Source organism: Symphalangus syndactylus, chromosome 19, assembly GCF_028878055.3.
Source record: "Symphalangus syndactylus isolate Jambi chromosome 19, NHGRI_mSymSyn1-v2.1_pri, whole genome shotgun sequence".
Lineage (NCBI taxonomy): Eukaryota > Metazoa > Chordata > Mammalia > Primates > Hylobatidae > Symphalangus > Symphalangus syndactylus.
This window is the reverse complement of record NC_072434.2, coordinates 9,133,042-9,155,558: the sequence shown is the minus strand read 5'-3', so window position 1 is coordinate 9,155,558 and position 22,517 is coordinate 9,133,042. Positions and strand designations below refer to the sequence as shown.

Genomic DNA, 22,517 nt, shown 5'->3' with positions numbered 1-22,517 from the left:
AATGTTTGTATCATTATATACTCTATTATAGTTGGGGCAAAGTGGGTACCAACCTGGAGAAACTTCCTAGGATGCCCTGCTTAACTGCTTTTCTCTATCCATGGTCAATATTTATTGAGTGCCAACCATGTGCTAAGCATAAGGCATGCAGAAATAAGTAAAAAGACAGGATCCTTGCCTTTAGGCCTACATTCTAGCTGGCAATCCAATTACTTGGTAAACAAGTAATTCCAGAGTAATAAAAGTCAGGTTTTTGGAGCCCATATGGAATCCTAAACTGGCTTGAGAAATCAAGGAAGACTTCCCTGAGGGGCTGATTTCTAAGCTGATGCCTAAAGGGTTAGTAGCCAGCCACAAAAGCAGAAGTGTGTCCCACATGCTCAGTGGCCTGCAGTGTGGCTATAGTGCAGCAAGGTTGAGACACTGGCGAGAAATGAGGTGGAAAAGTAAGTGCGGCCAGGCTGTGGAAGGAGTCCTGGAGGGAAATTGACCAAGTAAAAGAGGAAATGACATGGCAGAGCCAGGCAAAACAGTAAGCAATAAGCACTCGTGCAGGTATTGCAAGATTCAAATAGAGTTGGATGGGGTTTTCCTTGAGGTGGTTGTTCCAGGTGGGGCACAAGTGTCATTATTTACTAAGGTGACAGAAATTTAAGATGTTCTGAAAGTATAAAATACACACCAGATTTTAATGACATAGTATGAAGAAAAGAATGCAAAATATCTCAACAATTTTATATAGATTATATATTGAAATAATATCTTGGATATATTGAAGTAATTTTTGGATATATTGAATTAAATAACATTTTAATGTGGCTTTTAACTTTTTTAATGTTGCTACCAGAAAATCTTAAATTATATGTATGATCTTTCATTATATTTCTATTGGGCAACAGTGCACAAGAGATTTGTGTGCTCAGTCCTTCTACTTCTGAAGACCAAGTTTTCCACAGTAGATCATATTCAAGGTGTTACATCATCTTCAGGTAGAGTGTAGCACATTCATAAACCCCTCCATCATGGTGGTTAGATAACCTTCACTCACATGAATCTCTGCTCTTTACCATTTAGGGCCTTTTTAATGGGATCAAAACACTGTCTCATGCTTCAGAACTGGAAATATTACTATTAGAAAATGCCAGCTAGAGTCTAATAAAACTCCAGTTTGCATTTTGAATCTTCAAACATACGATGTTATTTTTATGGGAATATTTTCCTAATTCTCTTGTTAGGTATAAATTACTAGTAAAATACTGTGTAAACTAGAAACCTTATTTACTAAGGTTACAGCATGCCTGCAATATAGAATTCATCAGTGTTGCCTAAAAGCTCAATCAGGGGGCACAGGTCGATTATGTACGTGTCGCTTGATAAATGTAGTCCCGTGGACATTTTATATTGTAAAAATTCTGGGAAATTAGTTTTTAAAGTATTTGATTAATACTCTTCTTCTCCCCTAGAACCTACCCCAGGTAAACAATTACTACCACTAGGAGTAGTAATTTTGCTTTGCACAAATAATTCCTTAAACAAGGCATGAAGATTTGTTATGAACAGTTTTTTTTCCTAAGCATATAGAGATTATTACCTCCTACATATTTTCTTTAAACATAGTTAAACTTGCTTAGCCTAATCAGTTTGGGTATTGTTGCTTTTTCCTCTTTAACTTGCCAGATAAATCAGAAATATTTATTTTAAGAGACAGTGTAAGGAACTCTATCATTCCCAATCTGTCAGAGTTTTACAAATAAATCTCAGTCGAATGTCTATCATTGTTTCCAATCTGGTCAAGAAAAAAGAAAAAAAAGTATACAATTCATCAGAATAATTAGTTATCTGGGCTTGAATAATTCTAAGAATAAACATTTGACTCCCTGGCACTTCATAAACACCCTGGAGTGAGAAGGATTATACATTAATGTACAAGATGTAAAAGGGTCCAGATACACCCTTAACGTTATTGCAAGCATGTGGGACACATTTAGGTGAGTTAAAACCAAGTGTGGGTTTTGAGTTTGGCCATCTTTCATCAGTGGCTTACTAAAGCTTTATTCCTTTGGTGTGAGGATAGTGGAGTGCAGAGAAGTGGGTAGGAAGAATGGAATAGCGGCAACAGTGCCCCCTGCTGCCTGATGGCCACCTCCCTTCATGGAAACTTGAGGTTTCAGGGATTTTTAGAGACATGGTACCCCAGGGAATAATGAAACTCCTCCTCTTAAGGAAGTCAGGAAGGAAAGAACTAACATATATAAAGGTTTTACAGCATTGCAAGCATTGTTGTATCATTTAATAATATGAAGCTCATTACAAATTTAGGAAAGAATATGATGTATTTCACAGATGAAGAAACTGAGGTTCAAGAATATAGGACAAACTTTACAAATTTCATAGCTAGAAGTGGAATAGTCCAGACTGTGGATCAGGTATGCCTGGCTCCAAAGCCTGTGCTTCTTATACTGCAGCACACTGCCCATAGGTGGAAGCCAAGGACATAGCTCAGACTCCTCAAGTATGATGACCAAGTGTCCTGATTTGCCTGAGACTGAAAGAGTTTTAGGGACACGGGATTTTTAGTGGTAAAACTTCCCTGTTTTGTCCAGGAAAATCTGGGACAAGTTGGCCACTATAGCCGGAATTCAACGGAATAAAGCACCAGGCTAGAAGGGTTTATTTGGAAAAGGAGGAAGGCTGCCTAGTTCTCTGTCCTGTCCTGCTCTGAGACAGCCACAGGTGAACAATCTCTGTCATGCTTATTTTATGCCTTGACACATCCTGGGGCATTGTCAAAGAAGTTCACACCTCTGCCAGTTATGATTTCGTCAATTCCTGTCCCAAATCATCAAAGTCAGTAGGAATTTAGTTAAACGAATCATCCACTTGAGTGGAGGAGAAAGAGCAGAGACTGGTATCACAGAAACATGAGTTCTGAGAGGACTGAATGGGGCCAGAAAATGGGGGTGAGTAACAGAACTGACATTTGTGGGATGCTTATTAACGTACAGGGTACTGAGCCACATAGTTTATGCACAACTTCTCACACATTTGTGCACATTGTCTCTCCCATTGCAACCCTAAAAGATAAAAGATAGTTATAATGAACTCAAATTACAGATTTACAAAAGAAAAATAAGCTCAGAAAGAGGATACATAACTTGTCTAAGTTCACACAGTTAGAAAAAAATGGAACTCAAAATCTGTTTCAGCCCGAAGTTGTGACACTTTCTCTACTATATCATAGTGTCTGACTGTGATATTGTGCTATAATAAGAAATATATATCTGGTCTTTGTCCTGGTTCCCGGCTCAGAGTCCCTAAAACCCTTGTAATTTCCTGAGTGATAGGGGTGATAGGAGCATCATTTGTTATGATATTTGCCCTTTATCCTCAGTTCCTGACAGGAGCTTCTAAGACCCTTGGAATCTCCGGAATGATAACAGTGTCTTTTTATATGCTAATGATGTGATTGGTGGCTGGGGTCCCCTAGATACCTTCAGGATGGGGGCTGCTCACCAGGAGGACCAAGGCATGATTAGACAATTAGAACTTTCAGCTCCCACCCCCACCTCGGGAGGAGAGAGGGACTGGAGATTGAGTTAATCACCAATAGCCAATGATTTAACCATGCCCAAGTAATGAAACCTCCATGAAAACATTTAAAGTACAGGGCTCTGAGAGCTTCCAGATTAGTGAACACATTGACCTGCTGGGAGGCTAGCAGGCTCTGAGAGGGTATGGAAGCTCCGTGCCCCTTTTCCCCCTTAGTCTGTCCTATGCCTCTCTTCCATTTGGCTGTTCCTGAGTTGTATCTTTTATAATAAACCAGTTCATGTAAGTAAAGTGTTTTCCCGAGTTCTGTGAGCTCTTCTAGCAAATTATTGAACATGAGGAGGAGATTGTGGGAATCTCCAATGTATTACCAGTAGGTCAGAAATAGGGGAGGCTCTGGACTTGCAGTTGGTGTCTAAAGTGGGGACAGTCTTGTGGGACTAAGCCCTTAACCTGTGGGGCTTGACATTAATTCCAAGTAGTTAGTGTCCAAATTGGATTGAATTGTTGGATACCCAGTGTTCAGAGAGTTGGAGAACTGATTGGTGGTGTGGAAAAAATCCACACTTGGCTGTCAGAAGTGAGTAGAAACATTCACTGTACTGACAAGTCATAGTGTTTAATAAATATTCACTTCCCCTTCCCATGAAGTTCCCAAGGACTTAAATTTATTAATTTCACTGTCCTCCGTATATTTTAAAAATTATAAAAAGATTAAGGATGAGCTTGCTGTTAAGAAAAAAAAGTATATAAAAAGAAAAACGTTAGGCAAATTAAATTTAGCAGAGTTGAATTGGGTAAAGAACAATTTGCAAATCGGGCAGCCCCAGAACCAGAATAGGTTCAGAGACTCCACCACTGGTGCATGGTCGAAGAAGATTTATGGACGGAAAAAGGAAAGTGATGTACAGAAAAGAGTGAGGTACAGAAACAGCCAGCTTGGTTACAGCTCAGTGTTGCGTTATTTGAACATAGTTTGAACAGTTGGCTGACTTTGATTGGCTGAAACTCAGTGATTGGCACAAGGGTAGGTTGCAGTCTGTTTGCACATCCAGTTAGGTTACAGTTCACTATGTACGGAGAAAACTTTAGGCCAAACTTAAAATATGTAAGGAGGCAGTTTTAGGCTAAATCTAACAAAATAAAATAACATACCAAAAACACTATTCTCCAAACTTGTATGGTGAATATAGAGATTCACTATGGGGGAATGAAGTCATCTGATTAAGTTCACTCTGAGAAAAAAATTCAGGCAACTACTGTTGTTCATTTTTACAGGTAAGAGAGTTGGCTACTATCCCCTGATTACTGGATAGAACACCGTTCCATGAAATGATACATAAACAAAGTAAGCAGTGTTCTTACAATCCTGTCAGAAGTATTTCCTATACAGTTAAAAAAAAAATGGCAATTTACCAGTCCAGATTACATACAAATGAATGTCTGGCAAACACAAGGGACGTGAATTAAGCAAAGAAAATTTTCTGGCAGACATACTTTGTAACTGATTCTGTAAGATGACATGGATTGGTAGAGGAAAGTGGAGGGAACGGCCATACCACCCTGAACGCGCCCGATCTCGTCTGATCTCGGAAAGTGGAGGGGCACACACAAAAACATGGACAACAGGAATAAGGACATCTTGCATGAATATATTATATATTTGTGTAACTGTAGTAGAGAAAGTATCAGTGGGCCATGGGCCTAAGTATTTATGGCTGAAAATCAAATACCCTACATGCAAATTAAAATTTCATGAGAAGGAAGTGAGTCAAAATGATGTAGAGATCAAAGAATATCTCCCAGATACCTGAACAAATGGGGGTTCTGTTGCTAAAGAGGAATGGGCAGTTGGCTTTTGAGTAGACAACAGTGTCTGCCACTCTGTATTCATGAAATGGGAAGAACATCTATCTTGTATGCTTATTGTAGGATTGCAGATGTTTATAGCAACTGGCAAAGAGTAGATACCAAATAAGTGTTTGCTATTGTTTTATCTAAGCACTCTATGATTATGTTTTAGAGCTTTTGGAAATCCTGTTTGGGGACAATGTGGTATATTAGCTCTGCTTTGGAATACATTTAAAATGTGCCTGGCACATAATAGGCATTCCATAAAAATCTGTTGAATGGATGAATAAAGGAATAAATTTTCACTCTTTTCTCTTTAACAAATAAAAGAAACACAAGTCTTAATTTGGCCTTCTGGAAAGGAAAGTTCTACTTAACTCGTCAACTGAAGTTTGCAGAAAGAACACAGTAAAAGTATAATGATGATTTCAAGACAGAAATGTTGCCCAACATCATGTCACAACCAAGGAAATAATGGTAGTTGTGTGCTCTGTAATGGTGAAATATTCTTATAGGCTACTTTCAGTTGTTACCGACTTTATGGCTGGGTTTTAGTAAAGTTATTTGCTATGGCTTGGATATTTGACTTCTCCAAACCTCATGTGGAAATTTGATACCAAATGGTGGAGGTGGAGCCTAATGAGAGGCATTTGGGTTATAGGGGTTAGTGGCTCCTGAATGAGGGGGTGCAGTCCTTACAGTAGCAAGTGAGTTCCATGAGTTCCTGAGAAAGCCTGTTGTTTAAAAGAGCCCAGCACCTCCCTCCCTTCTCTCTTGCCTTCCTCCCCATCTTCTCCCCATCTCCTCTTGCCTTCCACCATGAATGGAAGCAGCTTGAGGCCCTCACTAGAAGCAGATGTTGGTGCCATGCTCCCTGTACAGCCTGCAGAACCATAAGCCAAATAAACCTTTTCATAAATTACCTAGGTATTCCTTTATAACAACACTAATGAACTAAGACATTATTGAACTAAGAATTGTCTAAGAAGTTTTGTCCTGACAATTTCTGGATTGTTTTCTTTAACTTGTACAAATTCATTGTTTTAAACAATATTTCAAGGCCAAGCGTAGTGGCTCATTCTTATAATCCCAGCACTTTGGGAGGCCAAGGAGGGCAGATCACTTGAGTCCAGGAGTTTGAGACCAGCCTGGGCAACACAGTGAGACCCTTGTCTCTATAAACAATTTTTTAAAATTAGCTGGGCATGGTGGCACGTGCATGTAGTCCCAGCTACTTAGGAGGCTGCAGTGGGAGGATTGCTCAAGCCTCGGGAGGTTGAGGCTACATTGAGCCATGATCATGTCACTGCATGCCAGCCTGGGTGACAGAGTAGACCCTGTCTCAAAAATATATATATATATTTTAGTGGTACAGTGTAGGGTCCAGCCCTACAGGGCCTGTGGGTTTTTCTCTTCGTGTGCGGAGATGAGAGATCGTAGAAATAAAGACACAAGACAAAGAGAAGAAAAGACAGCTGGGCCCGGGGAACCACTACCACCAACGCACAGAGACTGGTAGTGGCCCCGAATGCCTGGCCGCGCTGTTATTTATTGTATACAAGGCAAGAGGGTAGGGTAAGGAGTGTGAGTCGTCTCCAATGATAGGTAAGGTCATGCAAGTCACGTGTCCACAGGACAGGGGGCCCTTCCCTATTTGGTAGCCAAGGCGGAGAGAGAGAGAGGACAGCTTACGTCATTACTTTTTCTATGTATTTCTCGGAGAGATCGAAGACTTTAATACTTTCACTAGTTCTGCTACTGCTATCTAGAAGGTGGAGCCATGTGTACACGGTGGAACATGAAGGTGGACCAGGAGCATGACCGCTGAAGCACAGCATCACACGGAGATGTTTAGGCCTCCAGATGGCTGCGGGCGGGCCTGACTGATGTCAGGCCTTCCACAAGAGGTGGTGGAGCAGAGTCTTCTCTAACTCCCCCAGGGAAAGGGAGACTTCCTTTCCCGGTCTGCTAAGTAACGGGTGCCTTCCCAGGCACTGGTGCCACCACTAGACCAAGGTCTGCTAAGTAATGGGCGCCTTCCCAGGCACTGGTGTTACCACTAGACCAAGAAGCCCTCTAGTGGCCCTGTCCGGGTGTAACAGAGGGCTCGCCCTCTTGTCTTCTGGTCACTTCTCAGCGTGTCCCTTCAGCTCCTATCTCCGTATGGCCTGTTTTTTTCTAGGTTATAATTGTAGAACAAAGAGTATTATAATATTGGAATAAATAGTAATGCTACAAACTAATAATATTCATATATAACCATATCTATAATCTATTTCTAGATTTATTGTATATATTTTCTTTATTACACTGGAACAGCTTGTGCCTTCGGTCTCTTGCCTCGGCCCCTGGGTGGCTTGCCGCCCACAGTACAGAACAAGTATCCCATAGAAATGAGATCAATTTAATATAACCTCTGCTTTCATAAAGTGTACAGTGGTATATGTTAGGAAAACATCCAAGTTGTACCTTTAGGAAATGGAGGCCTAAGGGTTCAGTAAATGTAGCTGCTGTTATTATTACTGTAGCCCTCTTTACTCCTTATTTTCTCGAAACTCCATTTCCGAAGAGTCCAGCATTTCCCAAAATATGCTCCATGAAAGACTATGTCTATGAATAGAAATGTGAATAGGTATGATACAAAAAAGGGGTTCTGGGCCGGGCACAGTGGCTCATGACTGTAATCCCAGCACTTTGGGAGGCCGAGGCACGAGGATTGCCTGAGCTCAGGAGTTCCCAACCAGCCTGGGCAACACGGTGAAACCCCATCTATATTAAAATACAGAAAATTACCTGGGCATGGTGGCAGGCGCCTGTAGTCCCAGCTACTCGGAAGGCTGAGGCAGGAGAATTGCTTGAACCCGGGAGGCAGAGGTCGCAGTGAGCCGAGATTGCACCACCACACTCTGGCCTGAATGACAGAGTGAGACTCCATCTCAAAAAAAAAAAAAAAAAAGGTGGGGGGCGGGTAGTGCTTCTGGCCGGGCGCGGTGGCTCACGCCTGTAATTCCAGCATTTTGGGAGGCCAAGGTGGGTGGATCACCCGAGGTCAGGAGTTTGAGACCAGCCTGGCCAACATGGTGAAACCCCGTCTCTACTAAAAATACAAAAATTAGCCAGGCACGGTGGCACACACCTGTAGTCCCAGCTACTCAGGAGGCTGAGGCAGGAGAATTGCTTGAACCTGGCAGGTGGAGGTCATAATGAGCTGAGATCAAGCCACTGCACTCCAGCCTGGGCGACAGAGTGATGCTACATCTCAAAAAATAAATAAATAAATAAATAAATAAAATAAAATTTAAAAAAAATTTAAAAGGGGTTCTGAAATCCAGGAAAACTAGGAAACTCTAAATTAACAAAGCCAGAGTTTTTTTTAACTAAACGACTTCTCACTCTTCAATGTGTTTATGTGTCCTGTGAATCTCCAAGAGCAAGCTCTGACACAGCATTTCTCAACCTTTTGTTCATTATAGGCCATCCCTCCCCCAGGGATTTAGACAGTTTTACTAATCATCCTTTCCCTCCTTCCCACTCTCCCCCAAAATTAAATACTAAGGAATAAGATTTTACTGGGTGGGCCACAAACCATTGTACTAAGATTCTTTGCCCCCTAAGAACCATTTCACCCCCTTGGGGATGATATCACCTCAGTTGAGAAGCATGCCCTAGTGTGAAATGCTTCTTGTATTAGTCTGCTCTCACATTGCTATAAAGAAATACCTGAGGCTGGGCACAGTGGTTCACACCTGTAATCCCAGTGCTTTGGGAGGCCGAGGCAGGTGGATCACTTGAGGTCAGGAGTTTGAGACCAGCCTGGCCAACATGGTGAAACCCTGTTTCTACTAAAAATACAAAAATTAGCTGGGTGTCGTGGTGGGCGCCTGTAATCCAAGCTACTCAGGAGGCTGAGGCAGGAGAATCGCTTGAACCCGGGAGGCGGAGATTGCAGTGAGCCAAGATCACTCCATTGTACTCCAGCCTGGGTGACATGAGTGAGACTCTGTCTCAAAAAAAAAAAAAAAAAAGAAAGAAAGAAAAGAAAAAAATACCTGAGACTAGGTAATTTATAAAGAAAAGAAGTTTAATTGGCTCACAGTTCCACAGGCTGTACAGGAAGCATAGCAGCATCTGCTTCTGCAGAGGCCTCAGGAAACTTAGAATTATGGTGAAAGGAAAAGGGGAAGCAGGAATATCTTACATGGCCAGAGCAGGAGGAAGAAGAGAGAGTGGGGAAGTGCTACACACTTAAACAATTAGATTTCATGATAACTCACTCACTATCACGAGACCAGCACCGAGGGGATGGTGCTAACTCATTCATGAGAACTCTGCCCCCATGATTCAGCCACCTCCCACCAGGCCTCCAACACTGGGATTACAACACAACATGAGATTTGGTGGGGACACAGATCCAAAGCATATCACTTCTCAAACTCATTTGACTGCAGACCTTTTTCAAGTGGACCAGTATTCCCAGGAACATACTGTGGCAAGCCCTAATTTAGTTAGTATGGGATATTTTAACACTTCATTGTTCTCTTCTGACTCAAGGATGGAGATTTCTGTTTAATACTTAAATTCCTGGTAGAAGACTATTACAAGGAGAGGAGTTTTAAAAAAGGCTTGTTGATTGAGAAAACCTGTATCTGCCTCTGTTCTCCCCTCTAGCCATCATTCCTAGTTTTATACCAGTCAACTTTTAAAAAAAATTATGGTATAATATACATAAAGTGTATAATGTACTCTAATCTTAAGTGTACAGCTTGATAAATTTTCACAGGTGAATACTGAAGGAAACCAGAATCTGTCACATCAAAATATGCCTCTTTGACATAATTTTTTTTTTTTTTTTTTTTTTTTTTTTAGCTAAAGTCAATTAAGAAGCAGCTGTAGGGAGTTGTCTGCCTTCTTTCTGTCTGACTAAAAGCAGGACAGAGAATTATAAAGACGAAAGATCTTTCTATTCACCCACCCTGCTTTCCCGCTTAAAGACAGGATGTAAATTCTTCTTTACAACCTTTATCAGCTTAGAGACAGTGCCAGAGGAATCTGAGCAGACTTTACTCCATTAGTTTCCCCATAAATTTACCTTCCTACATTTTCCCACCTTGAGGAGCCAAGGACTGCTTTTCTTTTGTCTTGTTACGTTTCTGAAATGTATTGTATCATGCTATGTTAGACACGCTATATAAGCCAGACCCTTAAACTACTGCTTAGAGTTACTTTTCTCCCACATTATGTGCACTGCATGTGTTAATAAACTTGCTTGTTTTTCTCTTGTTAATCTGTCTTTTGTTGGAGGAGTCTGTCCCAACTGTGAACTTACGAGGGTTGAGGGAATATTATTTTTTATTCTCTTTAATACAGCCAGTTCGGGATATAAGCACTAAATTATTGATCAGAAAATCTGATCAATATGGATCATTATGGCTTGGCCCGGTACCTGCTGCCATGCACCTGGGAGGGATGCTGAGCTGTGGGCTGACACACATGTCCATCATGCCCCTGGACCTGGTCAAGTGCCACATGCGGGTGGATCAGAAAACCTTAAAAAAAAATTATTGACTTCCCATGATCCACATACTGTGGTGTGTAGTTTTCAAACTTTAGTGAAGTTTAGTGAAGAATCCACCTAGGAGTGTATTAAAATCACTTATTTCTACTCACAGAGATTCTCATTCAGACGGTCTAGAGTGTGAGCTGAGATTTTTAATAAAGCACTCCAGGTGATTCTGATGCAGGTGGTCTGTGGATCACACTTGTGAGAAAGATAGGCCTGCCCTACAGGGTAGAAGTCAAAGTCCTGAACAAGACATTAAGGCCTTTCCTAATTTGACCCAATTTTATTTTTCCAGACTCAACCCTTGCTGATTTCCATCATACTGAATTAATCCCCTCTCCTCAGTAGGAAGTGCCTTAGGTTTGTTTCCTTTCACCTGAAATTGCCTTTCTAGTCTTTTTTACGTGGCAAACTCCTACTTATCCTTCAAGACCCAGCTACACTGTCACTTCCTCAGGGAAATCTTCTGAACCTCATCAGGCAAAATTAGTTGCTCCTTCATTGTTCATCTAGAACTTTATTCAAATTCTGTTATAGGCTGGGCACGGTGGCTCATGCCTGTAATCCCAACACTTTGGGAAGCCAAGGCAGGCGGATCGCTTGAGGTCAGGGGTTCGAGACCAGCCTGACCAACATGGTGAAACCCCATCTCTACTAAAAGTACAGGAGGCAGAGGTTGCAGTGAGCCGAGATCACACCACTGCACTCCAGCCTGGGTGACAGAGTGAGATTCTGTCTCAAAAAACAAATTCTGTTATAATACTTATCAAAATACTGATTTTTTTCTTTAAAAAAATCTTATTTAGAAGTTAACAGGAGTATGTCTGGTTCTTTGCTGAACCCCTAGCCCTGCACAGGGCCCAGCACCAAGTGGGTAAATGAATGGATGATGTATGCTACTGATTTATACCTAGAGTCACTTAGTTCTCATTTTTCAGGCCAATGAAACTAAGCTTCCTAAAAGAAGAGGGCTTTTGACTCACTTTCGTATTCTCCAAAATCAGTAGTCAATGAAAAGAAAATACCTGATAAGTGAAAATAATCAGCATCCCCCCTAAATTCAGTGAGTGTCCCCATACTTCCTAGGCTCCCACTACAACCGTTTGTTGGCAGACAGGAGTGCTGTGTGAGCTGGGGGAAACTGTCACCCACCTACCAGGTGAGAAGGGTATGTAAGGCCGGAAGCCACCGGCTCTCTCTGCCCATTCGCACCGTGGAACGCCACTGCCATGGAGATGACCATTCTCCTAAACCGTCATAGCTGGGTGAGGACTCCAGAAAGGCCTCCAGGAAGGCAACAGTGCATGGCGACTTTTCTTCACCCCTTCGCCCACCTCCTCATCTACATACTCGCCTATTCCTGCGTTTACTCGTGTTTGTACTTGTTGGTTTATTTTCTTCACATTTTTGCAGAGGACTAGGCAGCCAAGCTGGACCAAAGTCACCAGGGTAGTGAAGGCCCGGCCCATCGCCGAAGGTGAGCTCTGGGACCACTGACTACTGACTGGCCCAGGCGCAGCGGGGCTGGGGTTCCTGCAGCTACCAGGAGCCCATTGACCTGAAGGGGCGAAGAAGGGGCGAAGGGGCGAAGGGGCGAAGGGGCGGGGCGTGCTGGAAGGGAAGGGGCGGGGCGACACCGCCTACTTAAACCGTCCTTCACGCCGCGGATTGCGCAGGCACAAGCTGAAGCGCTGTGGTCCGGCAGGGATCCCCTCGCCTGGACCGTTGTGTGGGCGGGCTCGCGGGAGAGGTTCACTACGCCCTGCCCCGCCCCGCCGCCCTTGAGGGAGTGCGCCTGGAGGGGAGGAGGGCAGGGTGGGCCTGCGCCCGGCGTGGCCATGGATGATCCCCTCGCGGCCCCCGAGCGCTGCAGGCGAGAAGCGTGGGCCAAGGCGGCAGCAGGCCCTGGGCGGCGGCTGTGGAGGAGGCCAGCGTGGACTACGGCTCGGCCCGGTACCTGCTGCTCTGCGGCCTGGGCGGGATGCTGAGCTGCGGCTGACACACACGGCCATCGTGTCCCTGGACCTGGTCAAGTGCCGCATGCAGGTGAACCCCGGCTGGTACAAGGGCGTCCTCAGCGGCTTCGGCGTGACGGTGCGCAGCGACGGGCTGTGCAGTCTGGCTCGCGGCTGGGCCCAGACCTTCTTCGGCTACTCCCTGCAGGGCTTCCTCAAGTTCGGCCTTTATGAGGTCTTCAAGATCCGCTACGCGGAGCTCCTGGGCCCAGAGAAGGCCTACGGGTGGAGAACCGGCCTGTACCTTTTCGCCTGGGCTAGCGCCGAGTTCTTTGCCGACGTCTCGCTGGCGCCCATGGAGGCGGTCAAGGTCCGCGTGCAGACGCGCCCGGGCTACGCCAGCACCCTGCGAGCCGCGGCGCCCAGGATGTAGGGCGAGGAAGGCCTGTGGGCCTGATAAAAGGGCATGACGCCGCTGTGGCTGAGGCAGATCTCCTACACCATGATGAAGTTTGCCTGCTTCGAGCGCACGGCGGAGGAGCTCTACAGGTACGCCGTGCCCAAGCCCCAGAGCCAGTGCACCAAGGCCAAGCAGCTGGGCATCACCTTCATGGCCAGCTACATCGCTGGCGTCTTCTGCGCTGTCGTGTCCCATCCTGCCGACTCTGTGGTGTCTGTGCTGAACAAGGAGAAGGGCAGCACGGCCCTGGGCGTCCTCCGAAGACTGGGGTTCGCGGGCGTGGGGAAGGGCCTCGTTGCGCGCATCGGCGTCTTTGCGCATATCCTCATGATCGGCACCCTCACGGCCCTGCAGTGGTTCATCTATGACCTGGTCAAGGTGTATCTCAAGCTGCCTTGCCCTCCCGTAGCTCAAGCGCCCGAACCCCTGAAGAAGGAAAGGTAGGCGTGGAGTTCTGAACCGCTCTAGCCACAGTGGGTCCACATTTCCATCAAGTGGGGAATCGCGTGCAAACAATGCTAGTGTGTAAGATGTTAACATTTTGGGTAGAGGTTACTTAATATGCAGTCTGAGTTCTCTTTAAATGACTGCTTCTTTTTGGCAACTCAAGCGGATTGCAAACATTTCATTTGGGGGTTTGAACCATTATCTTTGGGGAGTTGGCGTGGTTGCTTTAACTCAATAGCTTTTCAGCAATTAAAAGGAAAAAATTCTTAACAGGAAGTAATGTTAGGTAGTTTAGGGTCTCTAGGTGTTACCTCCTTTGATTCGCCCTTTCTGTAGAGATTATCCAAGTATAACTACTGAATAGCCTGCAAATGAGGTTTTAAGGTCAGCACAACTATATGGATGGGGAACAAAGTGAGATTCTGGTACATGGTGTTCATCTCAATAGAAATCGGGCACCTACTGAATAGATGAAGGACTCATCGCGTATTTCCTGTTCATGTCCATTACAGGTAAAAATTATTAAAAGTTAAATTGTGACTTATACTACCTGGTAGCTTAGAATGTATTCACTGTTTTCAAAGAGACATGAGAAGATCTGCATTTTCTCCTTTTGCTTTGTCCCTTCTCTTCCTGATGTTGCTGGTTAGAACATAGCTCTCTCCAGGAAGTGCTACAATTGGATCAATGTGGAAAGCCAGAAAGAGAGGAAGGGCAGGCTCTGGGAATAAATATGTAAAGAAAAGCCTCTGTTCTCCAAAGATTTCTTTTGTATAACTCAGCTTTCAACAGCCATACATCCAAAGAAGACCACACCACCCTGACATTAAAAAAAAAAAAAAGGAAGAAAAAACCCCAAATCCTGCAAATTCCAACTACTGTCTGTTGAACATTAAAGAATAGTTTCGGTGACTTTGGAGGAAAAATCTCACTTTAAGTGTAATAAATACTCTTCACTTAATCTGGTAGATGTTTCAGTGATCTTTACAATGGTTGAGATTCATAAAATTTATTGAAATTATAAAGCATGTTTTTTGTTCTCTGTGGCCTTCACATCTCTGATTGGGGAAATTTTACAATCAGTGAAATTCTGTGAATTAGAGATGTTTGTAAAATATGAATAAGAAACAAACTTCAATAAGGCATTTGATATAACTTACCAAAGTGTAAAATGATTGCCTTAAAAACTTGTATTAAATTAGACTACAAACTTAGAATATGTTAATGTTTAAACTTTGTAATAGTAAACTGTTCAGCGGTTAACAGAAGTTGAAAAGTGTCTAGATTTAAGTATGTCAGAACTCTCTTGAATAATAAAGAGATGAAGAAAAAAGTCAACTTTTGAATGAGATGGAATGAAATTTATTAATATTTAATGCTTCTATTTAGCATATTATTGGGAAGGATCATTAGCTATTGTTAAGACACTTCAGTTAAATACATTTCTGTCTATTGTCTTGTAAAGTGTAGGAAGTTTATTTGGTAAACAATTTTTAAGTAAAGTACTTTTAGTAATATAATTTTGGAAATTGCTGCAAAATCTATGTTCAAGATAGTAAGAGACCACTTGTTCTGGTTTGTGGTATTTCATGATTGCTCTGTTGATATCACCAGATAATTTTTGTAATATATATGGTGTATGTTTAGAGAAGTATAATCTAAGGAGAACCAGATGGCATGATTCTGGCAGTTATGAATATGGTCAAGAAGATGGGTTTATTGGCCAGGGAGGTGGCTCACACCTGTAATCCAAACAGCTTAGGAGGCCAAGGAGAGAGAATTGCTTGAGGCCAGGAGTTCAAGACCAACCTGGGCAACATTGTGAGAATCCCTAGCTACTTGGGAGACTGAGGTGGAAAGATCACTTGAGACCAGGAGTTTGAGATTACAGGAGTTTGAGGCTAGGATCGTGCCACTGCACTCCAGCCTGGGTGAAAAGCAAAATAATTTACTTAGTTCAGGTCAGCAGTTTTCATATTCAGTTCTTGTACATTCTATTCCCCACTCCCCCCCTTTTTTTTTTTGGTGGCTTACAAATGTCTGTTTGAATAAATAGGGGAGGGATAGCTGATAATAGAGAATAAAGAATAAAGATAATTTAAGTAAAGATAACAAGAATTCATAATCATTAAGGTTTTTCCTAGCTATTATTTATTTGGAACAATTTAAAAATTTTATTCAATGTTTTACCTTGCCCGTGTAGGAGACCAGAATATGCTGCCCCAAAATATAAAGGATTGTTGAACAGAACAGAAGAAGCAAATGCAGGAAAGCTCTCTGCCCTCTCCCTATTTGCCAAAGAGCAGGACATAGATTTACAAAGACAAAAAGTACCTTGCCCACCTTCCTGCGAGACAGAACAAACATTAACCACTGAAAATAACTTTAGACCCTTATAGGCGTGGAGATGATACTAGAGCAATCTGTATTAACAAGCTTTACTAACTAGCCTTTATGTGCCATTTATTACCTTCCCCCAAGGTGCTGTCCCTAAAGGCTCAAAAGTCCTTTTCCTAAAATTTCTGAGTATTTGCTGTTCTTTTTTTTTTTTTTTTTTTTTTTGAGACAGGGTCTCTGTCACCCAGGTGGGAGTGCAGTGGTGCAATCACAGCTTACTGCAGCCTTGACCTCCCTGGTCTCAGATGATTGAGCCTGAGCCCACCTCAGCCTCAGCCTCCTAAGTAGCTGGGACTATAGGCACACACCACCATGGCCATCTAGTGTGTGTTTTGGGGGGAGGGATTGGAGATGGGGTTTTTCCGTGTGTGTGTGTGTGTGTGTGTGTGTGTGTTGGTGGAGATGGGGTTTTTGCATGTTCCCGTGTTCCCCAGGCTGGTCTCGAACTCCTGGGCTCAAGTGATCTGCTCATCTTGACCTCCCAAAGCGCTGGGATTACAGACGTGAGCCACCATGCCCGTCCTGCTGTTCTTTGTTGAAGATGCTATCTAAACTGAAATTCAAAGCCACCTCTTTGAGAACTACTCATTCTCTATTCTCATGTATATATGAAATATACATGTTAAGAAGCTTCTCTTTTTCTCTTGTTAATTTGTCTTTTGTAAGAGGTTAACTTCAACTGAGAACCTATGGGGTTTATTCTTCCCTCACACCTATAATTAGCATTCTCTGTGAAATCATCCATATCTTATTAGAATAATAAAAGCCATAGTATACATCTGGTATTGTTAGGTATTTCATATTCATTTTCTCATATAATCACTGTCATGCACGTCCGTGTGAAGAGACCACCAACAGGCTTTGTGTGAGAAATAAAGCTTTTTAATCACCTGGGTGCAGGTTGGCTGAGTCCGAAAAAGGAGTCAGCAAAGGGAGATGAGATAGGAGTGGGACAATTTTATAGGATTTGGGTAGGTGGTGGAAAATTACAGTTAAAGGGGGTTCTCTTGCGGGCAGGGGTGGGGGTCACAAGGTGCTCAGTGGGGAGCTCTTTGGAGACTTACTGTCCCAGAGAAGGAATGTCACAAGGTAATGTCATCAGTTAAGGCAGGAACTAGCCATTTTCACTTCTTTTTTGGTTCTTCAGTTGCCTCAGGCCATCTGGATGTATACATGCATGCTTGGGCTCAGAGGCCGGACTGACATTCCTGTCCTCCACTGTAGGAGTTACCCAAGGTGTCTGTGATGGTCCAGGAGGCTTCCCAGGTGATCGGGCAGTGTCAGTCTTCAGCTGCTAAGCTGAGAAGATCTGGAAAGGAGTCAGTCAGAGAGCCTTGGGCCAGAGTTCCAGGGGCTCTGAGAGTGGCTGCCAGGTGAGCTGAACAGTCCAATTTCCAGTGGGGTCCCACACAGATGGGACACATCTTAGGAGGAATCCTGGGTTGTGCGCATTCCTTGGCCCAGTGGCCAGATTTCTGGCACTTGAAGCAAGACCCTGGGGAAGGAGGTCCTGGAGGAATGGCTGGCTGCTATGGTTTAGGTATTTTGAAGTTCTTGTGTGCTGGAGATGTGGCTGGGGTTTCTCTCACAGTGGAGGCAAGGAATTACAACTCAGAAATACGTGGCCACTTGGCTGCCTCTATTACTGTACACCTTGAAATCGAGGTTAATTAAGTCCTGTTGTGGGGTTTGAGGGCTGGAATCTAATTTTTGGAGCTTTTTCTAATGTCAGGAGTGGATTGGGTAATGAAATGCATATTGAGAATAAGACGACCTCTGACCCCTCTGTGTCTAGGGCAGTAAAGCATCTAAGGGTTATTGCCAAACAGGCCATGAACTGGGCTGGGTTTTTATATTTGATGAAAAAGAGCCTCAACGCTAACTGATGTGGGGGAGGTTGGCTAAAGAAAAAGTAGCATTAACCTTGACCGTGCCTTCAGATCCAGCCACCTCTCTAAGAGGAAATTGTTGGGCAGGTGGGGGAGGGCACGTTGTGGAACAAAATAGTAAGCCAGACTGGGTATGAGGAGGGGAGGTGATAGAAGGATTACAGGGTGGGGGAGTGGAGGCTGAGGAAGAATTGGGACCTGGCTCGGCCTAGTGAGGAGCAGCCTGGGGTGGAGGGAGAGGTTAGGTGGGTCTGTAGAAAAGGAGGATTCAAAGGACTCAGAGCTTGGGGTGGAGACTGAAGGAACAGACGGGAGAGAAAGAAGAAAGATTTGGGACAAGTCGCATTGGGAGCAGAGACTAGGGAGGGACCGATGTGTAAAAGAATGCCTGGACGTCAGGCACCTCAGACCATTTGCCCATTTTTTGAAAAAAAATGGATGGATGGAGAAAATCGAAAAGTGCCATTTTCTGACTATGTGGAGCCATTACCAAGTTTGTATTGGGGCCAAGCAATGTTGCAGAAGAAAATAAGACGCTTAGGTTTTAGATCAGGTGGGAGTTGAAGAGGTTTTAAGTTTTTTAGAACAAAGGCCAGGGCGAAGAAGGAGGAATGGAGGGCAGAAGGTTGCCCATAGTAAAAGGGTAAGTTTAGAGTAAAGAGAGGATAGAGACACGGGGGGGGGGGGTGGTACTTGCCACCAAGGTGAAGGATCAAGGCAGGCATCCCCACGGTGATCAGTCACCTCTGAAATCTGGGTGAATAATCAGGCAGGCGTCCCCACAGTGATTAAACACCAAGGGAAGACTGTCTTCCCGAGTCTGTGACCAGCGCTGGAGTTTTGGGTTCACAGATAAAATGCGTCTCCTCTGTCTCTACCAGAAAGGGAAAGGAACTAAAATTAAGGAAGGGAGAGATTGAAGGGTGGAGGGATAGTGAGAGAGGTTGGAGAAGAGAGTGAAATGACCGCTTACCCGATTTGAAATTGGTGAGATGTTCCTTGGGCTGGTTGGTCTGAGGACCCGAGGTCATAGGTGTATCTCCTCACCAAGTGAGGGCAAGGACAGGGGACTGGTCTCCTGAAGGAGTCCTCCTGTCCTGGGTTTTCAGCACAAAATGTCAAGCGTGTCTGTGTGAAGAGAGTCCACCAACATGCTTTGTGTGAGCAATAAAGCTTTTTAATCACCGGGTGCAGGTGGGCTGAGTCTGAAGAAACCCATCTCTACCAAAAAAAAAAAAAAAATTAGCCAGGCATGGTGGTGCATGGCTGTAGTCCCGGTTACGCAGAAGGCTGAGGTGGCTGAGGTGGGAGGATCCCCCATCTCAAAAAAAAAAAAAAAATTATATTTATATGTACTATAAAGCTTTCCTCATTTTGCACCAATGAGGAGTTTGCAGTGTGTCTCAATTGTGGAAAACCTATGGCAAAATTGTCTAGAAATAAACTATAAAATAGTCAATATTTAATTTAATATTTAAGTCATTTGGTCACCAGGTCAGTGCCTCAGTTCTAACTTGAAGGGACTGATTATAAATGCAGCACTTTTGCAGGTGTGTGTGTGTGTGTGTGTGTGGTATTACAGCTTCAACGAGAGGCTTTATCACAATTTTTTCCGCTAATCTTAGTTCCTACAGCTAAGGAAGCGGTATCAGGCTATTTATCTTTTCCCCCAGGTGGTGATTAAAGTAGCTTTCTCAAGTATATGAAATTAATTTCATGATAGCTGTAATCTCATCCATTGATCTGTCCTTTGAGAAGTGAATAAAGGAAGTAGGTAAAATCTTGAAAAGCAAAGGTCATATTTACATGTTAATACCACATGATAAAGATGAGAAGGAATCAAAGTGTTAATGTTATGAGTACTTTTCCTTGCTGCACAAGTATGTCTTTAGAAAGTCTTTCTTTTGAGCCTTTGGAAGGCAAAAATAATTACTGAAGTCAGATCACATTTTGATAGGCAGCCATTCAATTATAGTATGCTTGTTTTTTTTTGTGGTCTTGAAGATCAATTAGTTTTTAAATCATGAGCAAAGAACCATTTGAAAGGAAACGTAAATTTTAATATCACTTAGGAGACTTTGTCTTGGTTTCCTGAATTCTACTATTTGGGTGGATATGTGAATAGGGTAGGTATTAATGATGTGATTATGACCACATTTGTGTTATTTGTGTCATATATGAGACCCCTGTCTCTACTTTTAAAAATTTAAAAAAAAAAAAAGATATTTTGGGCAGAGAGAAGTGGCTGTGCAAAAGTGGGTGTTTGCTGAGTTTGTTCAAGGAGCAGAAAGGAGGCTGCAAGGGTGTGAGGGGCAGAGGGCCTGGGAGTTTGTGTGTGTCTGAGGGGGATGGGAAAGGGAGTGTTACTTGGGCTGTGAAAAAAGCTCTTCCTTGCTGTCTGGTGGGAGTAGAGGTGGGAGGCCTCCAGGCCAAGGCAGGTGTGTGGGGCCCCAAGGCAGGTGTGTGGGGCCCTAAGGCCCAGCTGGTGAGAGAACCTCACAGCTCCCAGGCTGTCCTTCCCCACCAGCCTCCCTGCCCTTCGCTATCCTGACGCTGGTGAACGCCCCGTATAAGCGAGGATTTTACTGCGGGGATGACTCCATCCGGTACCCCTACCGTCCAGACACCATCACCCACGGGCTCATGGCTGGAGTCACCATCACGGCCACCATCGTCCTCGTAAGGCAGGAGGGGCTCAGAGGGACTGGGGAGGGGATGGGGTGGGGCACAGCCCTGCCCTGGAGGTCCGCGTGGGGCTGGGGGACACAGCCTTGCCCTGAGTGGTACCTGTGGGTAATAGGGCCCCCTTTAGAGTCCCCAGCTCTCCAGCAGCCTTGGGGAGGCCCGTGGGGAGGAGTGAGGCCCCTGGGCTGACCGAGACCCCCACTGGTTCCTGCGGCCGCCCCACTTGCAGGTCTCTGCCGGGGAAGCCTACCTGGTGTACACAGACTGGCTCTATTCTCGCTCTGACTTCAACAGCTACGTGGCTGCTGTATACAAGGTGCTAGGGACCTTCCTGTTCGGGGCGGCCGGGAGCCAGTCTCTGACAGACCTGGCCAAGTACGTGATTGGGCGTCTGAGGCCCAACTTCCTAGCCGTCTGTGACCCCGACTGGAGCCGGATCAACTGCTCGGTCTATGTGCAGCTGGAGAAAGTGTGCAGGGGAAACCCTGCGGACGTCACCGAGGCCAGGTGGGTGTGGACTAGCAGCCTTCACTCTTGGGGGCAATGGGAGCTGAAGAAGGCCCAGGAGCCAAATCATGAAGAGCCAGCAGGCAGCTGGCCAGGCAGGAGCCAGACCTCAGGGTTCCGTGGGCCCCGCAGACACTGGGAGGCCGAGGGGAGCATGCCCTGTCTCCGTCTCCCCTAAATTTCACACCCTGCCTTCTTCTGCACTATCTTTTTTTTTTTTTTTTTTGAGACAGAGTCTCGCTCTGTTGCCCAGGCTGGAGTGCAGTGGCGTGATCTTGGCTCACTGCAACCTCTGCCTCCCAGGTTCAAGAGATCCTCCTGCCTCAGCTCCCCGAGTAGCTGGGATTACAGGCACCTGCCACCACACTCGGCTAATTTTTGTATTGTTAGTAGAGACGGGGTTTCGCCATGTTGGCCAGGCCGGTCCCGAACTCCTGACCTCAGGTGGTCCACCCACCTCGGCCTCACAAAGTGCTGGGATTACAGGTGTGAGCCACGGTGCCCGGCCTTCTGCACTATCTTCTTACCATCTCTACTGATAAGTCCTTAAACTTTTCACCTAATTGTTGACCTTTTTAAAAAATTGAAATAAAATTTCTGTAAGATAAAAGTCACAATTTTTTCCATTTTAATGTGTCCAGTTCATTTTTAGTACATTCACAATGTTGTGCAGCCATCTCCTTGACCTAGTTCCAGAATATTTTCATCACATCAAAAAGAAACCCCTCAACCTGGGGAACATGGCAAAACCCCGTCTCTACAACAAATCAAAATGTTAGCAGCCACGATGACGGTGCACCTTCACTCCCAGCAGCCACGATGGGGTACACCTGCATTCCCAGCTACTGTGGAGGCTGAGGCAGGAGGATCCCCTGAACTCAGGAGGCAGAGGTTGCAGTGAGCCAAGATGGTGCCACTGTATTCCAGCCTGGGCGACACAGCGAGACCCTGTCTCCAAAAAAAAAGAAAGAGAAAAGAAAAGAAAATAAAAAGAACCCTTGTGGCCGGGCGCGGTGGCTCACGCCTGTAATCCCAGCACTTTGGGAGGCCGAGGTGGGCAGATCACGAGGTCAGGAGATCGAGACCATCCTGGCTAACACGGTGAAACCCCGTCTCTATTAAAAATACAACAAATTAGCCGGGCGTGGTGGCGGGCACCTGTAGTCCCAGCTACTCGGGAGGCTGAGGCAGGAGAATGGCGTGAACCCGGGAGGCAG

At 44.6% G+C, this 22,517-nt stretch overlaps 1 protein-coding gene and 1 pseudogene across 5 annotated transcripts in view; both read left to right on the top strand.

Moving 5' to 3' along the window:
- The first annotated feature begins 12,875 nt into the window (after positions 1-12,875).
- On the top strand, positions 12,876-15,366 carry LOC129458424 (solute carrier family 25 member 3-like; annotated as a pseudogene).
- Positions 13,776-22,517, top strand: part of LOC129458423 (phospholipid phosphatase 2-like) — a 33,916-nt gene continuing 25,174 nt past the window's right edge. Inside the window, exons 1-3 of one of the 5 annotated variants that reach the window (XM_055234229.1) lie at positions 13,776-13,815; positions 20,636-20,787; positions 21,088-21,300. In XM_055234229.1, the coding sequence (XP_055090204.1) occupies positions 20,702-20,787; positions 21,088-21,300 (299 nt within the window). In that variant the 5' untranslated portion in view covers positions 13,776-13,815; positions 20,636-20,701. Of the gene's footprint in view, positions 13,816-17,458; positions 17,593-20,297; positions 20,788-21,022; positions 21,301-22,517 lie in introns of those variants that run through there. The other 4 variants (XM_055234228.1, XM_055234227.1, XM_063613192.1 and 1 more) reach the window with 4 other exon arrangements.